Genomic DNA, 25,005 nt, shown 5'->3' with positions numbered 1-25,005 from the left:
GTTTGAGAACCGTGTCGACAATGTTATATATAGACTGCGGATTCTATGCATTTATGACAAAAATGGGTAAGCACGATTTAAAGCATTGGACGTATTAAACAGATTTAAGGGCACCAGCGTATTGGTTTTAGCTTAATAAAATAATTAAAGGAAGAAAGAAATTTTTATTTCGCTTCTGTGTCTTGCAATCAATGCAAATATTTTTTAATTTGCATAAAGATCCGCAGTCTAGTTGTATATTTTGAGAAGTTCCTGTTTTCAATAACGAGTCCTGAAAGTTCCGACAGCAAATTAGTAAACGACGGAAATTTATTGAAACACCTAATATTACTGATGAAAACGTTTTTCTCCGACGTATTCAGAGAGTTTTGCAAACGGACGAAAGTCCCACCGACCCATGGATATTTAATTACGGCCGGTGAAGACCTCATCCGGGCGCACCACTCATCATAAGTCAATCCTTCGAGCATCGTGTGGGATCTTTCGATCGCACGGTAAGCTTGTGGCTCAGGAAGACATTCAAAAGTTCAAGAAAAAATAGAGATCTTATTGTCGGATCTTTTGAATCGCACGACCCTGCAATAGGTTATTGAAATGCTTACTTAAAAAATGAAAAAAACACGCGTTATTAAACATCCAGATTATTTTGACTCATCATCAAAGTTTTGATACACATTTATCATGAAGCAACACTGTACACATGAATCACCGAACTGCTTATCTACACTGAGTTCGTCTTTTATATAATATCTCTGAACTTTCCTAAATAAATATTAACATTACAGCAGTGTGCTATGTACCGGTGGCTATTTGATTAGATGTTTAAAAATCTATGGCTGGTAGCTGAAGATTTTTGTACAAATATTTTCATTATGTGCCGGTAGATCATCTTGATCATTTCTTTTGGAATTATTATTTACAAAAAGATTTTTAGTACGCTCATCTTTTAAATTGGTTTCTCCAATCACCAAAAATTTACATACACATATAAGTGCATATATTAACTTACGATATATTCGTCGCTGTCACTCTTGTTATCGTAGACACTTTAACTGGCGAATTCGCGGCTTACGTAAATTCGGGAATAGTTTATCCAACCGGGGAACATCGTTTTATCGTATCACTATGGTTCATAGAAAAAGTCACAGACAAAAATTGCTGATGGACTTTCGCCTGGTTTCTCTATTTTTCGACAGAAAACTTTTCCATCAAGATTAAAAAATTATGAAAATACTAAACTCTAGACGAAATTAATCCAGTGCAATTAGTTTGTCTTCCAAGAATCGATGTCCCCGAGGAAAAGTAATGGCGGTACTGAAAATGACAAATCTTATCTAATTCGAACTTGATATTGTGGAAAATGAAGTTTCAGGTGAACAAATTTCATTTTGTTCATTGAATCGGATGAAGTTTTCGATACACCCTGTATTTTGGAGCTAATAATAACCATTACAGACGCAATGATTGGTGAGTAAACAAAACGAAGAACGAAGAGAAATATAAAAAGATACAAGACGCCCAGCATCGCGTCAGAATGCGAGGCCGAGTATAGACGACTGTTTCAGATTTAACGCACATCGGTTAATTTTTTTACCAAGCTATTTTCATCTGTCCACACTGATGAGTTTCTTTTCTACGGTCTCGATCGTTTGTTAATTAAGAAGTATTCCAGCTTAAAGCGTGATATTTTCTAGATATGCAGTGGATCCAAAAAGTATTTGAACACTAAATTTCCAATTCTCAAGAAGTTGTAAAGTTTCATACCCCTACTAAAGGGTGGACCAAAATTAAGAGTAAGATTTGACATAAGAACAACTTTTATGTCAACAGTTCGATATTCGTATCGCTGGTACATACCAAATGGCAAATTTCAACATGGCAGCATTTATTTTCAATATAGCATGTTTATTAATTTTCGAAATAGTAGAATTTTATTTTACCCGTAATTAAACATTGCCACCTTACTCGTGAATTACATACGACTCAAATTTATTAACATTTAGATCTTAGTGTGCATACTGTGACGTTAATCTATAATTAATTGATGTATACTAAATATTAAGAAAAATAAAATTTTATATAAATATCAAGAAACGACATTAATTATCCTAATAGTATGTCCATTACATTGACGCAAAGAGCTTACTTCTGCACCGTCCTTTCAATCTAATAAATGGACCCTCAGTGACTATGATTCCAAAACTAATGCAAAATCTCTGTGACGAACCTTCCAGATATTGATATACTGATCGTTTCCTTGTAATAATTACAAAAATCCAGTGGTAGCGGGTAAACTCTTTACGTTAAAATAGTAGGTACCATTTTGAAAATAAAATTTCGATATTTTGATTCGTTGTTCCTTCGTGAAATTCACCATGATTAAGATTTCATGCGGATTTCGTACGTTTGTGCATTCCCTACAGATTTTATGCATTCGTTTGGACTACAATATAATAGAACATAGTGACGAAATTGTTTTCCTAATTTTTATTTAAACGACGCACTGAAAGAGCTCAAATTTGTGTTAGTACTTATTTAATGTGTAACATTTAGGTATTTGTGGATTTGGATGAAATTTTGTTACTTCCCTACCGTTGTACTTACCATTTCAATGGAGATGAATATTAAATATATAAAGTATTTGAAGGTTCACTGAAGTTGTTAAAAAAGATCTGAAAAATGCAGAAGGTTCGACGGCAATTTTTCCTCGAGTTTGTTCACAGTACTTTTAATCTGCGACGAAGAAATGCACTTTGTCCTGGCGTATTCTTCGCGTTTGGCTTATAAACGGCCCCATAAAATTGGCACTACCCAGTAAACAATTTGCTACGAATTTGCCACCAAAATTAGTCTACAAATTCCGATCCATCTGTTTCCGCATTAGGCTCGGTATTCGAGTGCAAAGTTTGCAGCCAAAATCCCATGCCAAATCAAGACCAGATCGAAGCCAAACCTTGACTTCGTTATAGAGGGCAGGTCGGTCGCACTAAGAGCGAACCTAACCTTGCTTTATGAGTAAACCTTGCTTGCAGGAGGGAGAACGGAATTAAATTATTGAAAATATATGAAACTTAAAATTATACAATTTAGAAGTTTAAATAAAATTCTATTTTTCCTCCTACAGCAAGGTTTACTATGATTTTTCTCGATATGTACTCGTAGAGCAAAGACTTAGTGCTGCCCTCTATAACGAAGCCAAGGTTTGGCCCCAATTTGATATGGAATTTTGCCTGCAAACTTCGTACTCAAATTCCGATCCAACTATTTCCGCATTCGGCTAAAAATTTTTTCGACAAGTTTTCATGCCAAATTCATACAAAATACGGGCGAAATTCTGCTCCAAGCAGGGTTTGGTACCAAATGGACAAGCTTTTTGCTCGCAAAGTGTGATACAAACATTGCACAAAATTTGCTCGAAACAGCATTTGGCTAACTGGGTAATTTCGGTTACGTGGAAACTCTCTATGAATTTCCGTCAGACGGATCTGACGGCGATCTATGCGATCCATGCGGCTCGTTGCGTTGGTTAGAACAACTTACGGGCAGCAACAAGCGTACCGGGGAAAACTCATGGTTCTGAATAACGTCAGCGAAAAGGTCAGAATTAGGTGCTGACGCAGACTTCATTGAAACAAGTGTTCACGCTAAACCTGGCGCGTTACGATAATAACTACACCAAATCGGTATCGGCAGTGTACGTTCCAACACGTTACGCTACACTTCGGCGCAGTAATGTCACCGATGTACGCTTTAGTTCAGAAATAGAAAGAAACCGGTTTTTCTTATTAACGCGTATTAATTCTGTTTCGATTAACAACCGTTAATAATACATGGAAAATTGTTTCTTCGTGAAACACCAAACTGGAAAGACGTCGGAAGAATTTGGCAATACTGTAACATTATTATTAAAACGTAGAAACATATTCTTATTTCACCATTGTTTCTTGTAATTGATGTAGGATATTTTTATCATCGCATTATCATCCCCGTTTATTTGATCCCCGTTTCTTGTAACTGACATAGCACACTTTTATTATGCACGAAGATCTACAGTTTAGTTAACAATCTCTGTCTTATTAAATTGTTAACCTTCGTATGCTCCTCAGATGAAAATTCAATTATTTTCTATTTGAAATACTATGAAATATCTTTTTTCTCTGCGATTGGGATTATGAATCAAACGAAATTGGCCATATTAAGGGCACGAGGGTTAAGAAAAATTAAAGAATTTGTCCATTCCATTAAGAAAGATACGATTCCTCAGTTGGTATAGAAAAGAGAGTATAGTGATTTCATAATAGATAACATTGCGCATTCAACGTGTTTGGTGCAAGAAAGAGGCGACGCTTAGAGGAATCTTTTTATATTTCATCAGACGATTAGAATATCGTCACTTTTGAATCACGTTAGCGAATAACATTCGGTTCCCCGTAAAGTCTTTGCATTCTTCTTTCTACTGGTGGTACTACTTGCAAGAATAAATACTACAGCAACGCAAAGCGCTAATACTTGAAGTGCATTTATTGTAACGGTGAGAAAGGTACAAGTTTAGACAACAATATGACATAAAACGGTTCAAACTCTATTTTATGTCCTTTAGAGTCCTTTTTTGAACAACTTTTAGCAGCTTAGCTGTCGAATCGTAGCAGCATATCGAATTGCAGAAAATTAGATCGAAACCGTTAACGAGATACTTAACTTGCTCGCAGAGCGATGCGGATTTATCCACGTGTTGCGCGTGTGTGTATGTGTGTGCGCGCGCGCTAGAGCGACGAAAAGCGGAATATCTGTGACAGGTTTCCTCAGCTGGCTAATCTTCCGGACGCACATGAATCATCTTGGGAACGAGACGAATAAAATCACAGGGAAACGAAACGTTCGGCGTTTGAAACAATTTTGCGCGAGCGACAGCGGCGCAAAACTGGTAACCGGGCCACTGTCATTCCCCGCGGATAATTTATAAGAAGGAAGTCACGAGCGGATGGAATAGCGTTCATTCCTAGCACAGTTGACATACCGGCCGCGAAGTCGACGTTGCGAGGCGCTGGAAAGAACTGGCCGACGAGGAGACCAACGAAACAAGTTCCTGTTATTTCTTCCTCTTCTCGAGCCCATCGTCGCCTTCTCTTACCTTGCCAACGTCATCGTGCACGATCATAGTCATGGCTCGTCATCTGACTTGCTGCCACGTCTGACGTCACCCACTCCGAACACGAGATGGTTGTCGGTAGCGCGGCATTCTGAAGGTCTTGGTCTACGCGGCGCAGTGGACCGATTTTTTTTTTTTTGTCAGATGGGTGGGATTAATTAAACAATTTTCATGTCACGAAATAGATTTAGGTCTTTTCGTAAGCTAATCGTTTGATTCGGATAGACTGAAAAGCGGACTCGGACTTTTATCTGATCTAGTTTGTTAAATAGATAATAGTCAAGTTCACATCTCTCAACGAATATTTTCTTGCCAATTAAGAATGGATTTTTATGCCGCGGGCATTTATCTCTCTCTGCAAAAACAGCTTTTATACTTTTTGTCCTCCTATTGAAGCCATAATTCACTGTTACACAATCACATAAAATGATATAGGGCAGAAATGTAGTAACTTTTTTGGGTATGGTTAAGTATATATATATATGTATAGGTTTTTGGGAATTGAAATAGAATTGAATAATGTCTAATTTTTGTCTTTTAATAGAGAAATGGTCTAAGCCTCTAGCAATTGCATGCTAATCAGATTGTACGTTCGCATCACTGATGATGGTAAGGCTATTCTCAACATACGCGTCATTATTACTGAATTGCACACTATTACGCTAGTGATTGTTAAAACAGATATGATTCAGAAATCGGAACTACGAAATTATATATTCGTTATCGTCTGTAAAGAAACAAATACTTATACTTATACTTATACTTATGTTTCCAAAAATAATTCGGCAAATTCTGCACGCTATGCTTCAATCGAGACTTCAAAGCAATATTTAAATATTTCATATTCAGTGGTGCTTTATTTTTTACAACGTAACAATGCTTGTTTTGATACTGTCTGTATAATAATTAGATTTAAAACACTGCTGATATTGTTGAAAAATAAAGGAAAAAATAATTAATTCCTAAGACGATTTCACATCTTAGAATATTGTGAACAATATGTTCTATGTCCTCCATGTTCCATAATGCCAGATTTTTCCATATTTTTGTTTAGATCGTTTAGTATATTATCATCGTTAACAATTGATTGTTATCTGCCTGTTTATTCATAATACTTTTCAGAAGTAAGAATTGCTTTTTTTCAGCAAGCATACTTTGATGGTATTACAAACTTACAAATAACAATGTCAAATTACTAGCAGTCTACTAATCACTATTGTTGTAATTAGTAGACTGCGAATTTTATGCATTTGTAAGATATCGTTCATATCGTTCAGAATTTATCAAAATTGCTGAAAGAAGGAATACATTTTTATACAACTTCTGTTTCGCACAATTGATGCAGACAATTTTGTATTATGCATAAAGATCCTTAGCCTAGTGATTAGTGTCTGAACGATACAGTAATTGCTATTTAGCACAGTGCTGGTTCTAAAGAAGACTTTCTGTAATTTGTGACTAGGTCATTGTATTCTTTTACTAGTTTAGCCGTTGTGATTTCTTTTTTTCATCGCGTTCTTCTTATCGAATCGTATCTCGTTACTGAACACTTCCGGGGGAACGGACAAAAATTAGATCTCTTAATCGTACAGCCAAAATATTTTATTATTTATCCACAATATTTCCGTAATAAATGCGAAAATCTTGGCAAAAAGTATTGCAAGCAGTAACATTAATCCAAAAATGTGAAACGTTTCAAATAATTTTTTTCTGATAAATAGTAACTAAACAGTTTTTCTTTTACAAATCCAAAGCAAACAGAATAGGTATAATTACATGATAGTATAATCAATCACTTGTGCAAATAGTACCACAGCGTCAAAACTTGATGAAACTGCAAAAACAATTCTTTTCTTTTACAACTGGAAAAATGTTTTGTGCATGATGCAGAGATTGTTGCGAGATTGTTACTCGACAAGACTGATTTACGAAGATGGACGTGTGTGTCCAATTGTATTGTACGCGAATAAATTCTATTTTCGCGGCATACCGATTTTCGTTCGACTTTTTCGAAAAATTGATCGCTGCGCGACGTGCTATATGCGTACGATGATTCGCAAACCACTACGAAAGTGCGGTCGTGTGTACGACGGGGGACACGTAACCGATTCTTTGATTGTGTCCGGTCGTCTAGTTATCGGACAGGTCCGACCACTCGTATCAAAACGTGTGACGGCGCGTCGTCGCGTGGTTCGCGATGGTATTCCGGTCGATGCTGGCAACTCTGTTGGATCGGTTAACCTGGCCCAGATACTAAGCCGGAACTACTCGAGGAATCAATGACCTTGGCACGAGTAATGCCAGGACACGCGTCTGCGAGGAAGAAAGTTTCATTTGCATTTGTTGCGCCGCGGAGCGGAATCGAGAATTCCGTGTCCGCAACCAGACTTGACCGATTCTTGTTCGAAACAGGAGTAACGACGGATGTCGTTGAATAATTACCGTACTCTGACTCCCATTATGCTAAGCTGAACAAACCTCGACCCCGAAAGCTGTTCCACCGCTTAACCGAAGCTAGATCAATTTTTTCATCCGAAGAAATTAACGCAGTTGCCTCGGTAGTTTAGTAACGACGATCTGTAACAAAGGTTCTATAAGCGTTCTCTTAAGCCAAGTAAAAAACGTATAGTGTACCCAAAAAGTATTTGAACGTTAAATTTTTCATTCTCGGGAAATTGAGATTCTCGTTCTAAATAAATCTTTTGCATTTTTAAAGTTTGCTCCCTTTCTATTCCCTAGACTTCAAGCTTAAAGCCTCTACTTTTGCCATCCGTCGTTCATTTTTATCGAGGATATTTTTGCATTACAGCGACTGGGTTTCGCTGAAGACATTTTTCTGGTCCAAAAAGTTACAAATCGAAATGTCTGTAAAATTTTGTTGTTCGCAGTTTAAAAACGTGCACAGTTCATGTTACTACCTGAAGTACCGGCAGTGGCGGGTTTAGGGGGGGGGGGGGCTGTAGGGGCTATAACACTTGGTATCTGTGGAATGATCATATCTTGGGCAATAAGCATCTTGGAACCTGTGTAATTGAGCATAGTGACATTAACATCCACGTGTGTGGAACGCAAGAATCTAAATATCACCACTATCGGCGCAGTTAACAGCGACGTGTTAATGAGCAGTCACACGTAGAAGGAGTTTACAGCGCATGAAGAGCCACGGGGTGGATAACAATAATTTTGCACGCTCAGATTGTTGCATGTTACCGGAAATTTACCACTGTTCCATGCTCCTCGCTCCTAACAAAACCCATTCACTCTCTTCGTAAAACGGTTCAGCTGTGAGGATCAGCCAGCCATGAATAATTAAGTTGGATTCTCATTACGAATTAAAGCTGTTAGTCCTTGCCAAAAATGTCTTCGTTAGGTCTTCCATCATGATAATAGCGCCCTGCTCGATTATGATCAAAACGTAATACACATTTTGAAAAATATTCTTATACATTTTTAAACATCATGAAATACTCTTATTTACACCTAGTCTTATCGTCGATCCACTATTTATTATTAACCATTTTAAACACACCTGACTAAGCGCACGCGACTTTAACTAGATTTTATTTCTTTATTTATTAACTTATTTACAACATCATGAAATACTCACTGTATTGTAAAAATCTCACTATATTGTTCACGATATCTTTTCTTTCGTTCATTATTTGCAAAGTTACAGAACATAGTTCTATTATTCAACAGTGCGCATATACCACTACAGTGGGAGATTAAATAATTAGACCCACAGCACTACGTTTTTTAACGTCTACACTGGTCCTAAATGTGCATTTGTAAATTACAAACGTCAATGGTTCAGGCAAAAATGATTTATAGCTAGGCTTCCATTAAAAAAATGATTGTATCAATGTAAAATCGTCGGATAATCGGTGTGGTTCTAATATTTTGATTATTCACTGTATATTACTCGTGTACTACTCGATATAGTGATTCCAATAAAATTAATCCGGATTAACTCCGGATTAAAATGCACCCAACTCCCGTTAGGTTCTATCGACCAATCGCATACGCGTAGCAACGCGCTGCCAAGGAGATTCGGTACTACTTTGTTGGTGCTGACAGTAATTTTCAAGACACACGGTAGACCGGCAATAATTTTGCGCGGAACAATCAAAAAGAACAATGTCGAAGATCGCAAGTGCCACAGGATTAATGGAAGCGCGTACTCGGCCGGTAGATCGCCCTAAAATTAAGGTATTTTCCAAATATTATTTAAAACAACGAAACAATTTGATTTACGATTTTTTTTCTATGTTTATCACACATTAACCTTAATTAATCAATTAACAACATAGCGTCGCAAGAAAGGAGATTTTTATACGCATCACAAGCAGCAGTTCGAAACAAATCTGAACGTATTTTCCATTTCAGCGTGTAGAACTTTCAGGAACTACTAAACCAGCGCCTATTATACTTCGGCCATTTTCTGGTATTTTCAATCCTTACCCTTATGGTTGTTCTGTACTGTGTAATCACCCAGCTGACTGTGAAGCCAAAGAGGTTCTCCGACGAGCTAAGGATTCATGGGTAAGAAGTCTCAGTTTAACACTATACGGACTGTCTTTGTGTGATACAATAATGAATGCTTTCCTCCGTCTCCTTCCATTCTTCTCTTCACCTCGAATGCTTTCAACTTCCTCTCGGCTATCTATAGTTTCTCATCTATCGCTTCCTTCCCTCTAGTTCATCTTTTTTTCTAATTTAATTATTTCCTCCTTTGTTTTCATACTATTTTTTCCTTAATACTGCACATATCTTCTTTATTTCCATTTTCGTCTGACTTACCATGTCCTCCAAGTTCCTTCAGCCTTTTACCGACGGTGATTCGTATTTTTTACTTACTTGCTAAATATTACTGAACTTAACTGTACTTAACCGTACTTTTGTTGGGGGGGGGGGGGTTGACCCTTGTGCGTAAGGTATGGTTAGCATAGACCGACCGTGCAATTGTTTCTTAGGCGACAGAGGGGAAGGCGCTTTTGCTGCCTGAAGAAATGGACATGATTAGGGCAAGTATAGCTGCGGCTGCCGGCACTGCGGACACGGTCGGTCCTGCCGAAAATATAGAGGCGATTAATGTTGACACCGCCACTGTTCCCGAGGAACTATTCCGCAAATATACCGAGACAGATTCCAGACCGTTAACGCCTGCACCCACGCTTGCCAGTGGACCTGCGTTGACAAATAGACTACAAGATGAGATACTGGCAACCTGTAATCCGCAAGAACGCACCACGCTGATTTTGGACCTCAGAGCGAACTCCAAGAAACAGATGGTTTGTAGTCGATCAACTTGCATGGCTTTATGCAAAGTCAAATTTTGAGCATCGATTGTGAGAAACCGGAGCTATAAAGGCTGATAAAAGAAAGGTCCGATACTTAGAGTACCCACCGAATGGGGAGTAAAAAATGTCTGATTGACGTGGGTCCTAAAAGCAATCCTTTCCCTGTAAAATCATCTTTTATTATTTATTAGCGGTCCATATTATGATCATATTATTTCGCTCCCGATACAGAGAAGTTGGAAGTATTAGTTCAAGCAGAGAGTATCCTCTCTGGTCCAAAGTTGCAAACACAAGAGGAACACGTAAACATAAGGTTGTACATAAACACAAGCCGTAGTACAGATCTTCAGTCACGTCTATAAAGTGTGTACATACAATGTGTTGCGAAGAGAACCAGTTATAATATGTATAGGCGCGATAACGTGTAAATTAGGTAAAACAGAAATTATGTTCCCCGGTCTAGTGCTGCCCCCTGGTCTAATTTTTAGCTTGGACCAGAACCTGCATTATCTTTTTAGTCTGGACCAGAACCTGCTTCATCTTACTTGCATCATTAGCAGCGGATTTCTAATAATGCCAGAGTGGATGCTACTTCTATGTTATCCAGAGGATCCATCCTAAAAGATGATGCAGGTTCAAATACAGGCTAAAAAGATGATGCAGGTTTTGGTCCAGGCTAAAAAGTTGATGCAGGTTCTGTCCCAGGCTAAAAAGTTGATGCAGGTTCTGTTCCAGGCTAAAAAGATGATACAGAAAAGTGGGGAGATTGAAACCCCAAGCGTGAGCACTCTCATTTCCTCTCTGATAAAAGTGCGCACACACGAGAGCGAAGCGAAACGCATGAAGCGCACAAGCAGGGCCGTACGCCGCAGGCCCGAAGGCTAGAAACGACGCTGCGCATGCGCAGCAATACAATGTCCTACTTATGTACCCCGCGAAGGTTTCAATACAAAATAGGCTTAATCTCAACAATATGGAACAGTAATAAATAGTGATAAGTAATGATAAGTTGGTTTTACAGGGAAAGGATCGCTTTTAGGACCTATGTTACATAGGATCGCTTTTAGGACTTATGTAGGACGTATAGTAATTAAAAATTACCAATTATAATGCCAAGTTGTGGCAGAATGACGACTTAAAACTTTTCTATGCTTTTAGGAAAATGAAACTTTCACTTGGCATGCTCTGACTTTAGAACCACCTCCAACTTCTCGAAAAGCTAAGATTGTGGTGCCCAAATCACCACTTCGATACCGACACCATTCGCCTAAGCCGTCAACAGATGCACCACCTCCGAGCCCGTGCGAAGACATTTATGAACCGGTAGAAATTTTTTTTAAATTCCAAGCAAGACTGTTTATATATAGAAATGTAACAATTACTTCTTAATCCTTTGCACTCGAAGCTATTTTACCTCCAAAAGGAAACATTTCTTCCGACCTAGAATATTTCCCTTCTATATATTTGTTTTCATGTTATACATACGAAAATGATGCAATTTACTCGTACAATACTGAAGTGTCTAGTAATTTATTGAATACAAATAAATTTAATAATGTAAAACGTATTTTGAATAATGATACAGCAATTTTTAGTAGTGCCTTACAGTCACCATTCGAGTGCTAAGGGTTAATTATACGTTTAGAATCTGAGTAGTCAAAATGATTATTGACTTCTGAAAATAGCGTTGCTAAATGTTCTGACTATTTTTTATACATAACAAAGTTATCTTAAATCGTAATTTGGCTAAGCCATAAACTTAAAGTAGTAAAAGATTAGCCAGTGGAAAAAATTGTTTTTATTAGTTGCAGCAGACAGAAACCGCATAGGAGTTTCTTTCTTTCTTTAGCAATTTTATTCAGTTAAATGTACTCAAATTCTTTAATTAATTTAGTCGGTTTACTGTTTCAAATTATATACATAAATTATTTCCATAAATGCGTAAAATCCGCAGTCTAACCCAGTAAACAATTTGCTTTGAATTTGGCACCAAAATTTGTCTCCAAATTCCTATTCATATGTTTCCGCATTAGGCTCGGTATTTGAGTGCAAAGTCTGCAGCCAAAATTTCATGCCAAAGTGCGACGGACCTGCCCTCCACAACGAGGGCCGAACGAAGCCAAGGTTTGGCTTCAATTTGGCATGGAATTTTGCCTGGAAATTTTGCACTCAATTTGCGATCCATCTGTCTCGGAATTTGTCGACAAAGGGTGCCAAATTCATATAAAATGGGGACCAAATTCTGCTCCAAGCAGGGTTTGGTACCAAATGGGCAAGTCTTTTGCTCGCAAAGTGTGGTACAAACATTACGCTAAATTTGCTTGAAACAGTATTTGGCTAATTGGTAATGATCACATATTATTGTTCCACTCGATACCAAACAGCTGTCGTTTGGAACATTTATTAACAAGTAATTTATGAGTAAATTTTGCTACTGCAGTTAAATGACTCACCCTGTATATCTGCCAAGGACTCGAGTAGAGTCGCAGAAGAGGTCAGCCCAGGAAGAGCAAACAAGGAGCTGGCAGTCATTCGACGGCGAGGAAAACGCTTGCGTAAAGGGAAGAACCGCAGCGGTTCAGCTTATAGACAATACACAGAAGTCCATGACCTGTTAGAACCAACCGAAACTCAAATATCGCATATAGGAGATGGTTCTCGGAGGACTTCGTTAGTAAAAAAATTGTATTCTCTCATGGTTAGCGGATGTTCGAATCGTGGAGAATAATGAACCATTTCTTTGGTTTTTATTATAGAGTTCATACAACAAACGGCGACACAGAAAATCCCTCGTCGACTCCAAAAAAGATAACTGCATTGGCCGCTGCGGCTTCCACGCTGCCTGTTAGTTTCATCGAACCAGATATTTTGAAACACTTATTTCGAGAACTAGATCGAGATAAAGTGGAAGCAGAATTCTCACTCAAGGTGGGAAACAGAATTCATGAAATCTTTTAGAAAACATAAAGAATATGTTAGTGTAATATTAAGGAACTAGAGCGTGACTATTCGTCAATAAATCAATGATAATTACCCGTGTGAAAAGTAGTTGTTTTTAGAAACGGCTACAAAAATATACATTTATAAGACATATACGTACACGTAGTTTTAATTCAACGGTTTTCTGTAACACTAGAGAAGGCTTGCGCTGGAAGAAGCTCTGCGAGCTAAAGGCGAAAGTTACTCACGCGCCAGAGGGTACCAAGGATCTTTGAACTCCAAAATGGCGAACACGCCCAGAGTATTTTCCCGCCAAGTGGCCCGCTTCGAAATTCTCGATAGCGAGAGTCTGCGCGGCAAGTGTGATAATTATATATTACAAACATATTACCCGAAGATTCCACTTTTCGTTCAGCTTTATGAAATAAATGTCTTGTCGCTTAATTTCTTTCAGATTTAACAGTATTAGATTACCTCAGCAAACACGTTTTCATTTCCTCCGGAAGAAAGCTGATCTTTGGCAGAGCTTTCAACAAATTTCAAGAAGAAGCGCTACGGACTACCAGATGCATTTTACCTGGCGACATTTGCGAGGCTCTGCAGGACATCATTGGAAAGCCCGTGACTGCAGAGCAAGAAGCGTACTTGAAATCTGTGATTGGTGAAATCAAGGAGTCGCTGAATTTCAGAAGTTGGTGCGGTTTTTGCGCCGCAGTGGAACGATTGCTATGCCCGCTCCCGCATAAAGAGATGGACCCCCCATCGTGGTTGGAAAGAGTCGACTTCGAGGCTTTGGAAAGAAGATTGAAATCTGTCAATGTGAATTCTCAATTGGCTCTGTTTCTACGGGAAATTTGGAGGAAATGAAGCCGTGGAGTACAGTGTTATTGTATTGAATTTCTCTATATATGTCGCGGAATTATCCCCACTACTATATATACATATATATATATACTATTTTATTATTTTATTAAAATAAAAATCATTGTACTTACCCAATGTAGAGGAATTTCTAAGAACAGTTTAACATGGGAAGTATACAGTCAGCAGCTGGGGACTCATTTTCTGTTAGAATAATCAACAACTAATAATAAAGGGTACGTTTGTTATACAAAAATATAGCAGCGAAATTCCACGGGTTTTATGGTCATAAACACGATCGTTATCACTATATCGAAAATTGTCACCAATTTAAATTATACTAGACCAAGTATATGAAAGGTAGTACATATTAATTATGAGTTTTCCTTTAACTTTTACGAGTTTATCTTTTACAATGAATTGAGTAAAGATTCAGATGGCAATACAGATGACGACGATTAGCTTCATTTAGACAGTCGTTTAACAGTTCATTAATGTTTTCAAACATATTTTTAATGATACTAATCACACACAGAACCGAGTAGCTAGAATTGCCTTTGAAATGCTGGATCAAAATAGACCCAGCCATTCAAGTGTAAAGAATTAAGAGTCACCGATAATCTTAATATTCTTCTTTTCTCTCAGACATTTGTTAGGATCCGATACTTATAATTTCTCACCATCGAATGACTCCCTTGGTAAAGGGACGCCAGAATGATCTCGATAGCAATTTTTATTGTCAAAAAAGCAGCTAACTTAGTCGTCCAAAATAGTTTGCAATATTTTATGCTTGATATTCCCGTTCCGCAAGATGTATTGCGACACTACAATGTCCAGTCATGAAAAATTTTCCAAGACATAATGCGCTCCAATATGGTCGCTGTGCAGAAGAAGCAAGGACAACGATTGTTTATCAGAAAATATCAGATTTCTCATGTTTCTTCTTTCTCATTTCGAATACAGGACCGAGTGGAATAAAGAAATATTAATACAAGAGCTGCGTTCGTCGCACAATTTTATTGCCGGAGCGAACTCGCCAGTACCTACTCGAGCGTATACAATTATTATAACCATCTTCGGTTGGCTACCGACAATGTACAAACTGTTCGAGCTCTTCTCTCTTTCTCTTTCGTTTTTTCTCTTTTTCTCTCTCTCACTCTCTCGTTCTCTCTCTCTCTCTCTCTCTCTCTCTCTCTCTCTCTCTCTCTCTCTCTCTCTCTCGCTCACTCCCTCTCGTTCTCTCATTTCTCTCAACACAATAAATAAACGAATTTGCGCGCATGTTACTAATACGTAACCACAATATAAAATTGTCCTGCATTAGTAAATAAATTAAGTAAACGAACGGTATAAAACGGTGGAGAAGTATAATCGGGGCCAGGGTATACTTCGTATCGATATAACAATAATATACTACTGGTTGCGTTTTCGTGTCACCTGCGTGTTTCTGCCTGGAGAGAGTGTGTGTGTGTGTATGTGTGTGTGTGTATTTGTTCACGTTTGTATGTAACGCGTGTACACGGTGCGAATTTCGAGTTTTGGTGGGAGTGTATACTGATGGGCATTGATCAATTGCTAATTCCTACGTCACATTGCACATACAACTAACGTACAAATATAACGACGTGACGATTCGTACGACACTACTTCCTAGAGTCTCTATACAGCGCGACGCTACCCGCCGTTCAAAGGGAGTTTCTTTGGAGCTGTTTCGTCGAGACCTAGATGCTTTTGGTTCGCGGTTGCGGAAAATCGCCAACCGATTGCCATATCCTCGTTGGAGATATTCTTCAATGGTCTCTCTCTCTCTCTCTCTCTTTCTTTCTCGTGTTGATTCTCAGTATAAAAAAAGTTGCTGTTGCTGCTGGTAGGCAGTGGGGCTGGAGTATGTCAACGGCATACAGGTATCAGCATTGGGCTAGTTACCGTTCGTCCCGTAGATTTTGCCAGCCTTCTTTGCCATGTTGCCCAACATTTCCATAGAATACTTGTGCGCAGATCTTAACGATACCGCCCACTCCTTTAAACTGATTTCGTCCTGAAAGAATGCGATTCTCGGTCAAACGTGCCAACTATGTTTATCATTTGAAAAGTAATCGCGGCTTTCCAATAAACATCCTGAGTTTACTGTACCGGTCTGCTAACAAAGGCTAGTCTGGATAGTTTGTAATACACTACGTACGGTCAAACATAGATTATAAAATTCATATTTTCTGTTTCAGATCAATTTGAATGATTACGTTTTTATTCTCTATGTATACTATCAATTTTGTGATTTCTGCCTCGGTTAGGGTACGTTTTATTTGCATATACTGGACAGGCTAGATTGTAAGGAATTGATCTAAGGAAAATCTCTGAGAAAGTAGGCATATTAGGGGAATATGTTACTTACGGGATTTGTGAGCACTATTTTTACATCTTTTTTGCGGACGATAATGCACTGTTCCCCTTTTACATGTTGAAGATCCGCGCTAACTTCTTCCACCTAAAAATTCAATATGTTCATTGTAATTTAATATTAAATAATCTACAACGTACAGGGTAAGTCACCGTGAATTAGAGTTTAAAATGCTATACAAAAATGTGTAAGCAAGAATATAATCTTTAATGACTTAATCGATTTTCCCCAGAAATGTTATTATGTAATTGAAAATAAGAAAGACATTTTAGGTTCTCTTACTAGGTGATCTACCTTGTATATAAAATTGCGTATGCGTTTGTAGCATTAAATATAACTTATAGCATCATTAAATTATTCTTTTAATATTGTTTAAAAAGACTAGTAAGTGAGTCACTCATTTTGGAAGGAAAAAAAGGTTTACCTGATCAAGAAAAACGAGTTCCGGCTTGACAGTGGATTCAGGATACAATTCTAATCGATTGGGATATAATTTCGCATAGCGTGTCTGCCACGCACTGGCGAAAGGGCCCCCTAACTTTTTGATATAACCTTGCAAAATGCAATCCGAGCCTGTAATAAATCACTATAATTACAATGATATCTCTTTACTCTGACTATAAAGATGTCATTAACCCTTTGCACTCGAATGGCGGTTTCGAGCAGTCACTGAGAATTACTTTACCATTATTCAAAACTAAATTTGTTTACATTTATACAGGGCGTCTCGTAAATCGTGATAAAGGCGATCAGAGGATCATACACGTAATACACGTAAATATAAAATGAAAAACCCGACACTTATGGACTGATCTTTGCCTATAGAATCGCCCACTATACCTCCTGCTATACCACGATTCGCAAAATAACTTCGAGCACAAAGGGCACAAACAGAACAGTACACTTTGTTGTTTACCTTTTTCGTCCGTGTCGAACCTCTGTTTCTGTTTCGACTTCTTTTTACTTTCTATCTGCGAGGGGAAAGAAGAAGAAAAAGAATGAACGGTATGATAACGTTCGGAGCCTCGGCTTTCTTTCTCTGGTAGGACAAGAGAAAGTTTAACGTATTGAGAATCTGTACCTTATCCGTTTCGAGATTGACCGTCTCGAACACGGTCTCCGCAACCTCGGCCTGCCATCTCTCCGAAATGACTAAAGGAAAATCTTTGTAAAGCTCTTGATCCGCTTCCGTTAATTTGATACCCTTCGTGTCCTCTTCGTCAAAGGAACCGATATCAAAGGCGTCGGCCGCGTTCACTTCGCCTCGCGGTGGTATAAGTGGCGGTGTGTATTTCTGAAGATAAACTTGTTGCCAGTCGATGCCGGCGAAAAACGGGTGTTCTTTCAACTCGTCCGCCCCACCGCCCCGACAACCGATCCTCTTGTTCACGTCCCGCTCCAGCAAACCTTCCATCAGCGATCGCAGCTCTTTCGAAAATGTTTCTGGTAGCTCAACCTTCTGAAATTATTTTAGCCCGTTAGTACCGTGAAAACTCTCTGAACCCTTAATAATAATAATAACAATAATAAGCTAAAATATACAGTAACGTTTTCACATGCAAGGTGAATCACTAAGAACTACTATCTAAAATAACTATCTGTTGGTTGTATGAAAAAACAGTATGTGAACGTTATTGTATGAGGATAACTAGACTGCGGATTTGATGCATTTATGACTAAAATGAGTAGGTGTAATTCAAAAGAGTAAAAAGATTAAAAGAGTTTAACAATGGCGATATACCATTTTTAACATATAAATATTATTAATGAACAAAATAAATTTTTACTTAGCTCCTATATATTGCAATTGACGTATACAAATTTTATTTTGCATAAAGATCCACAGTCTAATGATAACAAAGGGAATATGTGGGATGGTGAGCATGAGTTACGCACCTTAGTTAATGTCATATGATCTATTTCATGTTTCCCTCTCATTTTATGATGCCTAAATGGACTGTGTCCTTTTAATAATTTGTGTAACATGCAGCCAAACGAGAACCAGTCTGCACTGGAGTCGTAGGTGACGCCTTTGGAGAGTACCTCTGGCGCCATATAACCATGCGTGCCACTGAAACAAAAAGATTTTTCAGTAAATTTGCTTCGGAAACCTATTTCCTTTTTCTAATTAGATCAGTGATGCACTTATTAACCGTCTGCGATTGAGAAATTTAAAGGAAGGAAAAATATGTACTGACGTTGTGTGGTTTGAGTAATTAATCGAGTAGTACCATTCTAGAGAAATAGAGAATATTTTATTCAAAGTATTTTCCATTAGTAAAATATGTAATAATTGGAAGCAATATACAGTAAGCAGCAAAACTGATTACACACTATTTGAAACAGCATAACTTTTTTCAAATTAGTCCAAATAACTTTAGTGTTTTTGAGAAGTTAGAAGGATTAGTTTATTAGACGAGATGTAAAAAATTGTAAAAGTGGGAAAATTGCCATTGTTCACGATTTTCGACTTAAAATCGCGCTTTTAATCGTTTATAACTCGTGAACGAAGTAACCAATATCGGTGAACTTTTCATCATGGATATAATTGATTTGAGCGAATCAAACACATTCTTTAAATTTTCAATACAGGCTCAGATAAAAAAGCTGAGAAAGCCAACTTTTACTATTTCTTTCACGATTCCGAACAATTCAAATTTTTGTCAAAAATTTTTTACATCTCGTCTAATAAATTGATCCTTCTAACTTCTCAAAAACATTAAAGTTATTTCGACTAATTTGAAAAAAGTTATGCTATTTCAAATAGTGTGTAATCAGTTTTGCTCCTTACAGTAATGAACAAACTGTTCTCTTAATAATAAGTTGACTAAAGTACTGCTGGGAAATTTGATTGTACTTACACACTTCCGTGCGGTTTCTTCTTCGAGAAGTCATAGGCCAATCCCAGGTCCGATATTCTGACATGACCATGCTTGTCTAAGAGAATGTTCGCAGGCTTTAGGTCCCGGTAGACGATGAATCTACGGTGCATGTGTTCTAATCCTAATATCACTTCGGCCGCGTAGAACTTCATCTCTCTCTCGTTGAACACACCATGTTGGCCAATATGATAGTGGAGATCGCCGCCGTTCATCAGGTCCAAAATGAAACACAGTTTGTCCGGCGTTTGGAAGGCGTACGTCATGCACACGATAAAGGGGCAATCCACCTGAAAGATTAATCGTGATCGTACTGTCTTTCAGAACTACTATTAAACTTACAAACGAGAACAAAGAGTTCTGTCGAACTGGCTTCAACTCCCCGGCATTCATAGATTGTTGTACACATATACAACAACATATGTATACATATACAGGGTATTCACACCAACACCGGCCAGTGTTTTTCTTGCAAATAATAAACAGTGGAAAACAAAAATGAAAGAGGAGAAAGTTAATTTTTTTTTGCAAGCAAAGCAATGGTGTCTGTAACTTTTGTTTTGTCTGCATTGTTTCTGACCTTGTGTGACCTTGAAGGTTATCATGTTGACAGAAAGTATTTCTGAAGCATTCGACATCAAGTATTTTATTTATTAAGCGTTTTTGGATTTAGTTTATTATCCAAAGTGAAGCAGATTGATATAAAATTTTTATTTTCTTAACAACAATAATCCTACCGAGCGCTAAAAGTGACGTGTGGCCTTGCAAAAGCGAGGATATCGAATTTATTTATACTTTGTATAGTTTTCATCATAATGTGTGCTTAACTAATGAACCATTTCCAAAAGACCCGTCTGTAGAATGTTAACAACCGTAAAATTAAAAAACCGGTCATCCGACCGTGGTTCAGTATTAACAATCTCAAACGGAAAAATAATAAATTCTTTTTGCGAACGTATTTTTGTATGTAGAATCACGTGTTCTTCTGCTCCCAAAATTGCAAGACCAGAAGAAAAATGCGCATATAAATGAAACCTCGAATTTTCAACTAGTAATTTGTCGAAAATGATACCTTAACTTGCAAAACGGTAAGGAACTTTTCTTATGTGCGTCAGGAATACCTCATCCCTAAAAGTAGATGAATCAAAACAAACAACCATTGTCTATCTTAAGACGTTCGTGAGTTTTAACCAATCGGGCGCAGTTCTTCATGTACCAGTCGAAGCCTATTTTAAAATTTCAGTATTTTTTTACCTCGCATAGGCTGAAAGAGAGTTGGATAAAGCAACAACGACAATAATTAAGTCTTTACACGTCTCGAACACAAAATAGGAAAGAGGATAAAATATGAATAACAAAATATCAATGAAGTTCAGAAGCTTAGACAAATGCACTAAATATATAATATCAAATGATTTAAAACCCAGTTATATAATATCATTTAATATCAAATCTATAATATCAAATGATTAAAAAAACAGACATTTTTAAAAATAAAACTTGTCCCTCGGGTTTCTTGTATTGTAAAAAACAATTCATCTACAAAGGGTTAATGGAACATTGTGAAATGTAGCTTACCCCTGTGCTGACTGCCGACAGCATTATCCTTTCATTAAGAGATAACGTTTCGCCTTGTTTCATTTTTATTCGCTTCTTGTCGAGGCTCTTCATGGCGTACATTTTCCCCGTGTCTGCCTTCCGACAGCCATAAACCTCTCCGAAACCCCCTCTGCCAATTATTCGATGCACACTGAAGTCGTTCATCGTCAACTGAAACAGTAATTGGTTCGAAAAACTCGTGAATGCAATTCACTCTTTCGTCGACGAATCTTACAGAACAATTCGCTTTACGCGAGCACCTGTTTACACACAGCGGAACCAAACAGTATTCAAACACTGTTTACATTTCCGGTTCTCGAAAAATTGTCGACATTTAAATCGCGATAGTTTCGCAAGAACAAACATCACAAGCCTCGACTGATTTCAAAGCACTGTTCATTTTCCTCTAAGATATTTTTACACTATGTAACAGGTGGAAAACCGAAGATCCATTTCGCCTAAAAAAAAATGCAGCGAGTACAAACGTCTAAAAAATTTCAAAAATTTTTCTCCGAAATGAAACTGCCGTAGATTTGAAGATCGAAGCCTCCTCTTTGCAACGACTCCTTAAAAATTGAGTTACGATTTTTTTCACGGTTTCGTGGAACAAAAATGAGGAACAAGTTCGGTCGTACAAAGCCCTTGTCGTGTCACTTATACCACTTATACTAACTCGTACCACCGAAAAACAAAATCGTACATCAATTTTTAACGTGTCATTGTAAAGAAGAAGCTCCAATCTTTAAGTCTACGGCGGTTTCAGCCATGAACATAATTTTCCAAAGTTTTCACAGACGTTTGAATGTGTAGCACTTTCGAGAAAAAAACGTGTTCTCAGATTCTCGCTTGCTACGTCATGAAAAAATCTTAGAATAAAATGAAGTCTTTAAAATGACTCCAAATTTATTAGCGTACGAGCATTTTTGACGAAATCGTCACAGTTTAAGTGTAGGCAATTTTTCGAGAATCGGGGATTTAGCGTTCAAATACTTCTCGGAACATTGGTGCAATTAGTAAAAAAATATAGTAATTTTTTTACGAGTAGCAACATCAAAAGAATATTTTTCTCAGTAACAAGTGTTCCGTGTACACTTTTTTATAGAATTATAGGTATTATTTCTTGCTGTTATTATAATAGGTGTACCGAATATAATGTACTACTGTTTTTTTTTCTTTTTACAGAATGACCACAGTTTAAATATCGACAATTTTCCCGGAATCGGAAATGTAGTGTTGAAAAATACTTTTTGACTCGACTGTAGATATTTTGATCGATCTTGGAAAGATTCGCGAGAATCAATTTGACGTTTATGAATGGGAAACGATCGTTTAGTGCATATTTTGTGTAACTGACATCGAAACGTTTTCAAAACACTACTTACTTGTGTCATTTACACGAGCTGTTCCCGAGATGTTACGCTGACATGCCATCGGCATACGAATTACATGATGTACACAGCAGGAAGGTTGCTAGGTTGGTCTTTGTATATCTTAGTGACCCTAAAATAGGTAGATTCGTTACTCCTATAGTAATTAACGGCTCGAAACTTTAGGCCAATTGATGTTTAAATTTTCAGTCATTTCGTTTAACGAGCTCAACCGACCTCGAAAAGAGTTCATAGTAACATCTCGGGATTGGCCGACGCAAGAGACTCGGGTGTTGAAAACGTTCGCTACAACAATACGTCGCGCAAAAAGTGTACGTAGTTAGTATAAGGCACTACTTAATAATTTAACGTTCACTTTCGTAAGACTTTTCCAAATGATCGAATACATGTGACCTTTTAATACCTTTTTCGAGATATTTACCTGTGGGGGAGGGGGGGGGGTGGATAATTTTTATAATCATAAAGGCAAATCAGGATAAAAATCAAGAAATCGTGGTTTCGACATAGTTTTCAAGTTAACAACATTCCTCTGAATTACAATATAAATATCGAATATCGTTGTATTCGTCTTAACAGGTTCGCTATCAGACGTCACAGATGTGTGGCGACCACCATTTTGTATTCGACTTAAAGAAAGTCAAATTAAATCGATATATGTCGTTATTGATAATTATAGCACACTGTATATTATTCAGGGGATTTATCCAGGCTTCTGTTATAATATTTTTATCGAATGTTTTAGATGTTTTTACTATGTTGTATTTAAATAAATGTTGTCGCCACGAAGATTGTTACTGCTGGTAGCGACCGTGTTAATAAACGCCAGCATATTACGAGGAATTTCAAATATTCATAAAATTGAGTGGACTTTACAGAAAAATTTATATATACCACTCAGTGTCCCGATTTATAACAAACAATTTTTTAAACAACATGTGTTTAGCAACGTCAATACCTTCTGAGAGGTATTCAGGAACGTCTTGTATACACTTTTGTTTGTAAATTTTGTAAGTTTTCTTGAAAAGTGAATAAAATCACCCGAGTCGTTTTCGAAACTGGATAATTCATTTCTTGAAGGATATCGGAAAAGCTAGTTTCTATCGTGGCCGATTTTGAAAATGTCAGCGAGAATGTTCCGAGCTACTAGAATAGATGACATTGGCCAAATGCAGTGTCCTTCAGCGTCATCGATACCCGATGATGACTTGCAGATATTGAAGTTGCTACAAGCAACGAGCATTTGACGCAAAGACACCTTTCTCTGGCAGATTTTGCCAGGGAAGAACAATGATCGTGCGGGAGTGGAGAAAGACACGAAGAGGATCGATCCCTTGAAAAAACAATTCGTAAGTGACACGAGTTGGAGGATTCGAACCGATAATACGTCGGCTTTTTGAACGTTCTTTCCAATTGTTTATACAATTGCACAGTGCAGTTTTTTCTTTTTAATAGAAACATTATTACATTTTCTAGTTGTGTTACCATAAAAACTGTACGTTGATGTTAACTCTTCGTGTTGTAGTTAGCATTACACTCTGTAATCGGAAGAGATTTCAGAAAAAAAAACTACAGAAACGCTTCGATATATGTGACAGAGATGTGCACGTTATTTGTGAAAAGTTTATCCCCACTATGGCGGGGGTTTGTACCCCAAGGAGGACTCAGCAGTAACATATTATATATGCATAATAATAATACTAATCCGAATTCAGAATGCACTGAGATTCGGATGTTTTAAATTTGTAATCTAGACTCCGGTAAGAAAAATTGTAAAAAGCAACTTTTACTATTTTCTCCGACCAATTGAAATTGTTCGCGGAACTTTTTTTCCATTTTCGTAACTCCTCAAAAAAATCCAAGTCGGTAGATCCACGTTTAAACGTATATGCAATATTGTTAAACGGCCCTAATACAAAATTTCTGGCCACTTCCACTTGTCCATCTATGCGAGACCTCTCAATGTTTAAATACATTGTGCCTAATTGTTTGGAATAGCATAACGTCCGGGTACTGGGGTTTATGGCGCCGAGAGGTGGAAAAATAGCTTTCAGATTCTTTTTACACAGTATTTATTGGGAAATTTACAATCACGATTATTGCTAAGAAACACAAATTATAACACAATACGATCCACTTCATGAAGAGCACATTTTCCAATGTTTTATAAATGTTTCGACCGAGTTCTCTTCATAGAGAATTGCATTCGCAAGGTAAATTGCAAATGGCATGCCTAAAATAAATACAGTGACTTAACTATATATGTCGCCAAGGCCTGGATGATAAGCGTCGCGGAATTATCTCCAATACCGCGGAGTATAGCCCGTGAGGGGTCACGAAGAAGGCCTCGGACGTCGAGGAGTGTAAACATAATACAGCTCGTGTCTCTTGGACGATACACGACGTATCGGACATATATCGAGAATTCACTGTATCTCGTTAACTATTAGATGAAGATCTAATTTTTACGCAGGATTTGGTCCTCTATCGACTC

At 37.6% G+C, this 25,005-nt stretch overlaps 2 protein-coding genes across 6 annotated transcripts in view; one reads left to right on the top strand and one right to left on the bottom strand.

Annotated features, from left to right (window-relative positions):
- Positions 1-9,219: 9,219 nt before the first annotated feature.
- On the top strand, positions 9,220-14,323 carry LOC143355630 (uncharacterized). Its single transcript, XM_076790645.1, has 8 exons — positions 9,220-9,358; positions 9,536-9,691; positions 10,123-10,440; positions 11,608-11,772; positions 12,890-13,119; positions 13,206-13,377; positions 13,586-13,751; positions 13,844-14,323. The coding sequence occupies exons 1-8, from the start codon at positions 9,287-9,289 to the stop codon at positions 14,254-14,256; spliced, it is 1,692 nt and encodes a 563-aa protein (XP_076646760.1). The 5' UTR covers positions 9,220-9,286; the 3' UTR covers positions 14,257-14,323.
- A 1,098-nt stretch (positions 14,324-15,421) lies between these two features.
- The window catches only part of Gprk1 (G protein-coupled receptor kinase 1), a 48,762-nt gene continuing 39,178 nt past the window's right edge, over positions 15,422-25,005 (bottom strand). For 4 of the 5 annotated variants that reach the window (XM_076790602.1, XM_076790604.1, XM_076790607.1 and 1 more), the window contains 8 exons: positions 21,106-21,297; positions 19,510-19,817; positions 18,545-18,719; positions 17,730-18,107; positions 17,565-17,619; positions 17,073-17,221; positions 16,643-16,735; positions 15,422-16,288 (listed from right to left, as the gene is read on the bottom strand). In XM_076790602.1, the coding sequence (XP_076646717.1) occupies positions 16,169-16,288; positions 16,643-16,735; positions 17,073-17,221; positions 17,565-17,619; positions 17,730-18,107; positions 18,545-18,719; positions 19,510-19,817; positions 21,106-21,297 (1,470 nt within the window). In that variant the 3' untranslated portion in view covers positions 15,422-16,168. The remainder of the gene's footprint in view (positions 16,289-16,642; positions 16,736-17,072; positions 17,222-17,564; positions 17,620-17,729; positions 18,108-18,544; positions 18,720-19,509; positions 19,818-21,105; positions 21,298-25,005) is intronic. The other variant, XM_076790603.1, reaches the window with a different exon arrangement.

This window comes from Halictus rubicundus, chromosome 7 (assembly GCF_050948215.1).
Source record: "Halictus rubicundus isolate RS-2024b chromosome 7, iyHalRubi1_principal, whole genome shotgun sequence".
In the NCBI taxonomy this organism is placed as follows: domain Eukaryota; kingdom Metazoa; phylum Arthropoda; class Insecta; order Hymenoptera; family Halictidae; genus Halictus; species Halictus rubicundus.
Note: the sequence above shows the minus strand (reverse complement) of the source record. Positions and strands in the feature narration are given on the sequence as shown.